Source organism: Salmo salar, unplaced genomic scaffold, assembly GCF_965601325.2.
Source record: "Salmo salar unplaced genomic scaffold, fSalSal1 ptg000619l, whole genome shotgun sequence".
Taxonomy (NCBI): domain Eukaryota; kingdom Metazoa; phylum Chordata; class Actinopteri; order Salmoniformes; family Salmonidae; genus Salmo; species Salmo salar.
In genome coordinates this window covers 684,997-695,390 of record NW_027675443.1, presented here as the reverse complement: position 1 = coordinate 695,390, position 10,394 = coordinate 684,997, and the positions used below count along the sequence as shown (strand labels likewise).

Genomic DNA, 10,394 nt, shown 5'->3' with positions numbered 1-10,394 from the left:
TACTAGACATTTCAACTTCACAATAACACCACTTACAGTTGACCGGGGCAGCTCTAGCAGGGCTGACATTTGATGAACTGACTGTGGCATCCTATGACGGTGCCACATTGAAAGTCACTGAGCTCTTCAGAAAGGATATTCTACTTCCAATGTTTGTCTATGGAGATTGCATGGCTGTGTGCTTGGTTTTATACACCTGTCAGCAACGGGTGTGGCTGAAATAGACGAATCCACTAATTTGAAGGGGTATCCACATACCTTTGGATATATAGTCTATCTGAATATGTTGAAAAAATATACTGCCACTCTATTTTCACGACCAAAAATAGCAGTGTGATTTTAATATGATTTTACTCTTTGCAGGCTGTCAGGCTGTCTAGTCACAGAGGAAGGCTGTGCTTCTCTGGTCTCAGCTCTGAGGTCAAACCCCTCACACCTGAGAGAGCTGGACCTGAGTAAAAATGACCTGAAGGATTCAGGAGTGAAGCGTCTCTCTGCTGGACTGGGGAATCCCCACTGTAAACTGGAGACTCTGAGGTCAGTATTCCTGTAGTTGGTCAACAAGTGATAACTGTTCACCAGATCCACATGTGTTTACCAGGCACACATAGTCCACACCATATGTGTTTGGACAGTGAAGCTTACAGTTTTAAATTTGGTGCTGTACTCCAGCATTTTGGATTTGAAATATAATGTTTCATATTAGGTGACAGTACAGAATGTCACCTTTTATTTGAGGCTATTTATGCATATCTGTTTTATGAAAGCACTTTATGTATCTAGTTCTCCCATTTGAAGAAGTCTTTATAATTTGGACAAATTCAAATCAAAGTTTATATGTCACGTGCGCTTTATTCAGCAGGTATGTCACGTGTGCTGAATACAACAGGTATGTCACGTGCGCTGAATAGAGCAGGTTGTCACGTGCGCTGAATACAGCAGGTATGTCACGTGCGCTGAATACAACAGGTATGTCACGTGCGCTGAATACAACAGGTATGTCACGTGCGCTATACAACAGGTATGTCACGTGGCTGATACAACAGGTATGTCACGTGCGCTGAATACAACAGGTATGTCACGTGCGCTGAATACAACAGGTATGTCACGTGCGCTGAATACAACAGGTATGTCACGTGCGCTTTATACAACAGGTATGTCACGTGCGCTGAATACAACAGGTATGTCACGTGCGCTTTATACAACAGGTATGTCACGTGCGCTGAATACAACAGGTATGTCACGTGCGCTGAATACAACAGGTATGTCACGTGCGCTGAATACAACAGGTATGTCACGTGCGCTTTATACAACAGGTATGTCACGTGCGCTGAATACAACAGGTATGTCACGTGCGCTGAATACAACAGGTATGTCACGTGCGCTGAATACAACAGGTATGTCACGTGCGCTTTATACAACAGGTATGTCACGTGCGCTGAATACAACAGGTATGTCACGTGCGCTGAATACAACAGGTATGTCACGTGCGCTGAATACAACAGGTATGTCACGTGCGCTGAATACAACAGGTATGTCACGTGCGCTGAATACAACAGGTATGTCACGTGCGCTGAATACAACAGGTATGTCACGTGCGCTGAATACAACAGGTATGTCACGTGCGCTGAATACAACAGGTATGTCACGTGCGCTGAATACAACAGGTATGTCACGTGCGCTTTATACAACAGGTATGTCACGTGCGCTGAATACAACAGGTATGTCACGTGCGCTGAATACAACAGGTATGTCACGTGCGCTGATACACAGGTATGTCACTGCGCTATACAACAGGTATGTCACGTGCGCTGAATACAACAGGTATGTCACGTGCGCTGAATACAACAGGTATGTCACGTGCGCTGAATACAACAGGTATGTCACGTGCGCTGAATACAACAGGTATGTCACGTGCGCTTTATACAACAGGTATGTCACGTGCGCTGAATACAACAGGTATGTCACGTGCGCTTTATACAACAGGTATGTCACGTGCGCTGAATACAACAGGTATGTCACGTGCGCTGAATACAACAGGTATGTCACGTGCGCTTTATACAACAGGTATGTCACGTGCGCTGAATACAACAGGTATGTCACGTGCGCTGAATACAACAGGTATGTCACGTGCGCTGAATACAACAGGTATGTCACGTGCGCTGAATACAACAGGTATGTCACGTGCGCTGAATACAACAGGTATGTCACGTGCGCTGAATACATCCTGTATGTCACGTGCGCTGAATACAACAGGTATGTCACGTGCGCTGAATACAACAGGTATGTCACGTGCGCTTTATACAACAGGTATGTCACGTGCGCTGAATACAACAGGTATGTCACGTGCGCTGAATACAACAGGTATGTCACGTGCGCTGAATACAACAGGTATGTCACGTGCGCTGAATACAACAGGTATGTCACGTGCGCTGAATACAACAGGTATGTCACGTGCGCTTTATACAACAGGTATGTCACGTGCGCTGAATACAACAGGTATGTCACGTGCGCTGAATACAACAGGTATGTCACGTGCGCTGAATACAACAGGTATGTCACGTGCGCTGAATACAACAGGTATGTCACGTGCGCTGAATACAACAGGTATGTCACGTGCGCTGTATATACAACAGGTATGTCACGTGCGCTGAATACAACAGGTATGTCACGTGCGCTGAATACAACAGGTATGTCACGTGCGCTGAATACAACAGGTATGTCACGTGCGCTGAATACAACAGGTATGTCACGTGCGCTATCACGGTGTCACGGGCTGATACAACAGGTATGTCACGTGCGCTGAATACAACAGGTATGTCACGTGCGCTGAATACAACAGGTATGTCACGTGCGCTGATCCAGGTATGTCACGTGCGCTATACAACAGGTATGTCACGTGCGCTGAATACAACAGGTATGTCACGTGCGCTTTATACAACAGGTATGTCACGTGCGCTGAATACAACAGGTATGTCACGTGCGCTGAATACAACAGGTATGTCACGTGCGCTGAATACAACAGGTATGTCACGTGCGCTGAATACAACAGGTATGTCACGTGCGCTTTATACAACAGGTATGTCACGTGCGCTGAATACAACAGGTATGTCACGTGCGCTTTATACAACAGGTATGTCACGTGCGCTGAATACAACAGGTATGTCACGTGCGCTGAATACAACAGGTATGTCACGTGCGCTGAATACAACAGGTATGTCACGTGCGCTTTATACAACAGGTATGTCACGTGCGCTGAATACAACAGGTATGTCACGTGCGCTGAATACAACAGGTATGTCACGTGCGCTGAATACAACAGGTATGTCACGTGCGCTGAATACAACAGGTATGTCACGTGCGCTGAATACAACAGGTATGTCACGTGCGCTGAATACAACAGGTATGTCACGTGCGCTGAATACAACAGGTATGTCACGTGCGCTGATACAGCAGGTATGTCACGTGCGCTGAATACAACAGGTATGTCACGTGCGCTGAATACAACAGGTATGTCACGTGCGCTGAATACAGCAGGTATGTCACGTGCGCTGAATACAGCAGGTATGTCACGTGCGCTGAATACAACAGGTATGTCACGTGCGCTGAATACAACACCTTACAGTGAAATGCTAGTCGGGCTAATTGAGGTAGTATGTACATGAACGTATAGTTAGTGATTATGCATATAAGATAAACAGAGAGTAGCAGCAGAGTAAAAGAGGGGTTGGGGGAGGGGCACACAATGCAAATAGTCCGGATAACCGATGATCCAAGCCAAATCTTTTTAGTTTCCTGAGGGGGAATAGGTTTTGTCGTGCCCTCTTTACGACTGTCTTGGTGTGTTTGGGCCATTCTAGTTTGTTGGTGATGTGGACAACAAGGAACTTGAAGCTCTCAACCTGCTCCACTACAGTCCCGTCAATGAGAATGGGGGCGCGCTAGGTCCTCCTTTTCCTGTAGTCCACAATCATCTCCTTAGTCTTGATCACGTTGAGGGAGAGGTTGTTACCCTGGCACCACCCGGCCAGGTCTCTAACCTCCCTATAGGCTGTCTCGTCGCTGTCGGTGATCAGGCCTCCACTGTTGTGTCATCTGCAAACTTAATGATGGTGTTGGAGTTGTGCCTTGCCATGCAGTCGTGGGTGAACAGGGAGTACAGGAGGGGACTGAGCATGCACCCCTGAGGGGCTCCAGTGTTGAGGATCCGAGTGGCAGATGTGTTGCTACCTACCCTCACCACCTGGGGGCGGCCCGTCAGGAAGTCCAGGATCCAGTTGCAGAGGGAGGTGTTTAGTCCCAGGATCCTTAGCTTAGTGATGAGCTTTGAGGGTACTATAGCGTTGAATGCCGAGCTATAGTCAATGAATAGCATTCTCATGTAGGTGTTCCTTTTGTCCATGTGGGAAAGGGCAGTGTGGAGTGCAGTAGAGATAGCAACATCTGTGGATCTGTTTGGGCATTATGCAAATTGGAGTGGGTCTAGGGTTTCTGGGATAATGGTGTTGATGTGAGCCATTACCAGCCTTTCAAAACACTTCATGGCTACGAACGTGAGTGCTACGAGTCTGTACTCATTTAGGCAGGTTGCCTTTGTGTTCTTGGGCACAGGGACTATGGTGGTCTGCTTGAAACATGTTGGTATTACAGACTCAATCAGGGACCAGCCTTCATGGCTACAGACATGAGTGCCACGGGTCTGTAGTCATTTAGGCATGTTGCCTTAATGTTCTTGGGCACAGACACTATGGTGGTCTGCTTGAAACATGTAGGTATTACAGACTCAATCAGAGACATGTTGAAAATGTCAGTGAAGACAACTGCCAGTTCGTGAGCACATGCCCGGAGCACACGTCCTGGTAATCCATCTGGCCCCACAGCCTTGTGAATGTTGACCTGTTTAATGGTCTTACACATAGAAGTGATTCAGCTCATCTAGTAGGCTCCAGTCACTGGGCAGCTTGAGGCTGTGCTTTCCTTACATTTTACATTTTAGTCATTTAGCAGACGCTCTTATCCAGAGCGACTTACAGTAGTGAATGCATACATTTCATACAATTTCATACATTTTTTTCTGTGATGGTCCCCCCGTGGGAATCGAACCCACAACCCTGGTGTTGCAAACACCATGCTCTACCAACTGAGCTACAGGGAAGGCTAGTCTGTAATAGTTTGCAAGCCCTGCCACATAAGACGAGCGTCGGAGCCAGTGTAGTACGATTCAATCTTAGCCCTGTATTGGCGCTTTACCTGTTTGATGGTTCGTCGGAGGGCATAGCAGGATTTCTTATAAGCTCCCGGGTTAGTCCCGCTCCTTGAAAGCGGCAGCTCTACCCTTTGCTCAGTGCGAATGTTGAATGTAATCCATGGCTTTTGGTTGGGGTATGTACGTACATTCACTGTGGGGACCACTTATGGTGTATTAAAGTAGTCATAAATGTAATATTTGGTCCCATATTCCATGCCCGTAGTGATTACATCAAGCATGTGATTCTACAAACTTGTTGAATGTATTTGCAGTTTCTTTTGGATGATGGTGAGAGGTTAGCATGTTTTGTTGTAGCCTCTATTATTGATCATGGTGAGAAGTTAGCTGTTTTGTCAGTCATAATTTTCCTTATTGATTCATCCTGGCATCACCAGGATTCATTTAATAGTGCTTAGAAACATGTTATCTACTCACTTAGACAGCAGATTAATCCGGTCATCATCCACCATTCAGTTACTATTGGGCAAATCATAACCCAAAACACAACCAAAACAAACTGCAAATGCAAACACGAGTTTTTGGACTAAATACTAAACTTTTGACTACTTTATTGAGTGAATTGGTCAGAATACTTATGACTTCTTCAAATGGGGGGACTAGACACACAAATTGTTTCATTTCTAAATGGTGAAACAGATGGGTATGAAAATACCCTCAAATAAAAGGTGACATTATATACTGTCACCTCACATGACTTGCCTAGTTAAATAAAGGTTAAATAAAAAAATAAAAAAAATATGAAACATTTGATCTGAAAGTCAAAATGCTGGAGTAGTGACACGTTTAAATTGATACATTAATTTATGAATTGATATGGCAGGTTTCATTACACTGATGTATCTGAATATGTAAAAATAAATATTACTATTTATTACTAATATTATAATTTGATTATTTATACTAAACAGGCAATACTTTGATATATATACTGCCACTATTTTCACCACCAAAGAATAACAGTGTGATTTTAATATGATTTGACTATTTGCAGGCTGTCAGGCTGTCTAGTCACAGAGGAAGGCTGTGCTTCTCTGGTCTCAGCTCTGAAGTCAAACCCCTCACACCTGAGAGAGCTGGACCTGAGCTACAATCACCCAGGAGACTCAGGAGTCAGACTGCTCTCTGCTGGACTGGAGGATCCACACTGCAGACTGGAGAAACTCAAGTATGTAGAGGGTTTATGTCAATGTTCATATCAGACATGTTTGACTTATCAGGCTAGTTAAGACAAACATTCTGACCACCACTTGGACAAAGTTATATGCTGACCGTGTGTGTGTGTGTGTGTGTGTGTGTGTGTGTGTGTGTGGTGTGTGTGTGTGTTGTGTGTGTGAGTTCACGTGAATCACTCACTGACTGTCTGTTCTTCTGCTTACCGCTACAGTGTGGAACATGGTGGAGAGAACACAATGAAACCTGGGCTTAGAAAATGTGAGTGTTGACTGCTGTGAAGAATATGACTAAGAATAAGTCTTAATTCAAGTTAAGTCAAAGTCAAAGACCACCATCATTACTTACTTGGTCATATTAAATATCAGCTGTAGTTCTACAGAAGCAGAAATCAGGGACACCAAAGTTTACAAAGAGTTGCTTTGACAATGTGTGTCTGTGTGTGTGTGTGTGTGTGTGTGTGTGTGTGTGTGTGTGTGTGTGTGTGTGTGTGTGTGTGTGTGTGTGTGTGTGTGTGTGTGTGTGTGTGTGTGTGTGTGTGTGTGTGTGTGTGTGTGTGTAATTCATGGGAATAAGCGTGTTTTAAATTACCATACAGTATAACATATGATCATTCAACAAGTCTCAAGTTACCTTAACTTCTCCTTTTGATACCTAGAAACATCTACATTAAATGAATTAGTGAAAAGTGAGTTAACATTCTAATGTGAATGATGATGATTTCTAATATTGTGTCTGGTTTCATCCATCAGATGTCTGTGATCTCACACTGGACCCAAACACAGTAAACAGACTCCTCTCTCTGTCTGAGGAGAACAAAAAGGTGACATGGGGGAGAGAGGTGCAGCCGTATCCTGATCACCAAGAGAGATTTAAGGACTGGGACCAGGTGCTGTGTAGAGAGGGTCTGACTGGGCGCTGTTACTGGGAGGTAGAGTGGAGTGGGAGAAGGGCTGTTATAGGAGTGACATATAAAGGAATCAGCAGGAGAGGAAGGGGTAAGGACTGTGTTATTGGATACAATGACAAGTCCTGGAGTCTGTTCTGCTCTGACGACAGTTACACTGCCTGGCACAATAATAATTCCACTACCATAGACGTCCCCTCCTCCAGCTCCCACAGAGTAGGAGTGTATCTGGACTGGCCAGCCGGCACTCTGTCCTTCTACAGAGTCTCCAATGACAAGCTGACCCACCTGATCAGTTTCACCTCCACATTCACTGAGCCCCTCTATCCAGGGTTTAATGTTTGTTTTGATGACTCCTCAGTGTCTCTGTGTCAGGTGGTCCCTGTGTCAAACACAACATGATGTTTCACTCTAATCAGGGTCATGTTCAGTAAGACACACTAGAGCAACAATGTAGAATATCTCTCTAGTCATGTTCAGTAAGACACACTGGAGCAACAATGTAGAATATCTCTCTAGTCATGTTTAGTTAGACACACTGGAGCAACAATGTAGAATATCTCTCTAGTGTGTAAACCCCTCTATCCAGGGTGTTTGGTAATAATATCTCTGTAGTGTTTAAACCCCTCTATCCAGTGTGTTTGGTAATAATATCTCTCTAGTGTGTAAACCCCTCTATCCAGGGTGTTATGTTTGGTATGACTCCTCTTCAGTGTCCCTGTGTCAGGTGGTCCCTGTGTCAGGTGGTCAGGTGGTCCCTGTGTCAGGTGGTCCCTGTGTCAGGTGGTCAGGTGGTCCCTGTGTCAGGTGGTCAGGTGGTCCCTGTGTCAGGTGGTCAGGTGGTCCCTGTGTCAGGTGGTCAGGTGGTCCCTGTGTCAGGTGGTCAGGTGGTCCCTGTGTCAGGTGGTCCCTGTGTCAGGTGGTCAGGTGGTCCCTGTGTCAGGTGGTCCCTGTGTCAGGTGGTCAGGTGGTCCCTGTGTCAGGTGGTCAGGTGGTCCCTGTGTCAGGTGGTCCCTGTGTCAGGTGGTCCCTGTGTCAGGTGGTCCCTGTGTCAGGTGGTCAGGTGGTCCCTGGGTCAGGTGGTCAGGTGGTCCCTGTGTCAGGTGGTCAGGTGGTCCCTGTGTCAGGTGGTCCCTGTGTCAGGTGGTCAGGTGGTCCCTGTGTCAGGTGGTCCCTGTGTCAGGTGGTCCCTGTGTCAGGTGGTCAGGTGGTCCCTGTGTCAGGTGGTCCCTGTGTCAGGTGGTCTCTGTGTCAGGTGGTCCCTGTGTCAGGTGGTCCCTTTGTCAGGTGGTCAGGTGGTCCCTGTGTCAGGTGGTCTCTGTGTCAGGTGGTCAGGTGGTCCCTGAGTCAGGTGGTCCCTGTGTCAGGTGGTCTCTGTGTCAGGTGGTCCCTGTGTCAGGTGGTCCCTGTGTCAGGTGGTCCCTGTGTCAGGTGGTCTCTGTGTCAGGTGGTCAGGTGGTCCGTGTGTCAGGTGGTCTCTGTGTCAGGTGGTCAGGTGGTCCCTGAGTCAGGTGGTCCCTGTGTCAGGTGGTCAGGTGGTCCCTGTGTCAGGTGGTCCCTGTGTCAGGTGGTCCCTGTGTCAAACACAACATGATGATTCACTCTATTTTCTTATGTTTTTATTGAACCTTTATTTAACTAGGCAAGTCAGTTAAGAACAAATGCTTAATTTACAATGACGGCTTACCCCGGCCAAACCCTCCCCTAACCCGGACGATGCTGGGCCAATTGTGTTGCCGCCCTATGGGACTCCCGATCATTATTGTATTGGTTGTGATACAGCCTGGAAACGAACCTTTAGGTCTGTAGAGACGCCTCTATAAGCTCTGTATTTAGTTCCTTTTTATTTCCATGGTAACAGAATGTATCGCTCTCTCTTGATGTAGCCATTGTTTTTTATTTCCATGGTAACAGAATGTATCTCTCTCTCTTGATGTAACCATTGTTTTTTATTTCCATGGTAACAGAATGTATCTATCTCTCGATGTAGCCATTGTTTTCTCTGGTCTATTGACTGTTCCCTATTATGTAATGACCTTGTATAAAATGTTTTTTGTTTTTTTAGGGAGTAGATCAGCTTTAATATTGCAGATAGATTGTAGCTTCCATCAATGTAATTGTCTGCATCACTTCCAATCCCCCATATATTATTGTATATATATACAGTTTATATACAAATTCTTATTTTACAATGAAGGCCTACCCCGGCCAAACCCTCCCCTAACCCGGACGACGCTGTGCCAATTGTGTGTCGTCCTATGGGACAATATTTGTTGTATTATATACACATACATACATATAAATACATATATATACTGTCACGGCTCCTCCTCTGCAGTGCAGGGGCGGTTCCTCCTGCAGGCAGAGGAGGGTCATTAGTGATTGGAGCCACCTGGGCTCAGGGTATAAAACTGCTCCACTAACCTCTCTCTCGCTTGGCTCGCTCTCTCTCTCCCTGCTCCTCCAGGTATGATCCTGTTTTGTTTGTTCCTTTGTTGGTTTATTTAGTTTCCACTCAGTCATGTTCACACACACATATTCACGCATCCATGCACCTTACATACACCTTACATTATGACATTTCCACACCTCATTCATTTTTCTTTGTTTAGAGTTAATAGTTTTGTTTTACAATAAAGAACCTTTTGAATTGGCCTATACCTGTTGTTGATGTCCCCTCATTTTTGCCACAGGCTATGAGCCGGCCTGAGACAAGTGGGGGCTCGTCCATAAGTTAAAGTTAATTGTACTTTAGTCTTATTTTAGTATTTTAGTTTACTTTAACATTTTGTCATAGTTGGTTAAGGTTTTGTCTAGATTGTCTTTGCTTTATTATTGATATGTTTGTTTATTTGGCTTATTTGACTATTGTTTTAAAGTTAACTTGGCTTAGTTTAGTGCATTGAGAGCCATGTGTTCTTTTGGTTCAGTTAGCTTGGTAGCTAAATTTGGTTAACAATTCACTCTGGGTTTTTATGGGTTTTTGTTCAAGTGGGAGTCCTCTCCTGTTCAGGCTTATCAGCGAGTGTCAATAGGAGGCTCGTGGTG

The 10,394-nt window shown here is 45.4% G+C and overlaps 1 protein-coding gene across 7 annotated transcripts; it reads left to right on the top strand.

The window, feature by feature from the left end:
* Positions 1-344: 344 nt before the first annotated feature.
* LOC123738256 (uncharacterized) lies at positions 345-10,006 on the top strand. Of its 7 annotated transcripts, none has more exons than XM_082972267.1 (8): positions 345-537; positions 6,261-6,434; positions 6,654-6,700; positions 7,192-8,129; positions 8,162-8,177; positions 8,234-8,329; positions 8,386-8,425; positions 8,458-10,006. In XM_082972267.1, exons 4-8 carry the CDS (start codon positions 8,036-8,038, stop codon positions 8,938-8,940), a joined length of 729 nt encoding a protein of 242 aa, XP_082828393.1. In that variant the 5' UTR covers positions 345-537; positions 6,261-6,434; positions 6,654-6,700; positions 7,192-8,035; the 3' UTR covers positions 8,941-10,006. The 7 variants fall into 7 exon arrangements, with proteins under 7 accessions (XP_082828393.1, XP_082828394.1, XP_082828391.1 ...); XM_082972268.1 differs by having other exon boundaries at positions 8,386-8,601; positions 8,634-10,006; XM_082972265.1 differs by having other exon boundaries at positions 8,162-8,329; positions 8,458-8,601; positions 8,634-10,006.
* The last annotated feature ends 388 nt before the right edge of the window (positions 10,007-10,394 follow it).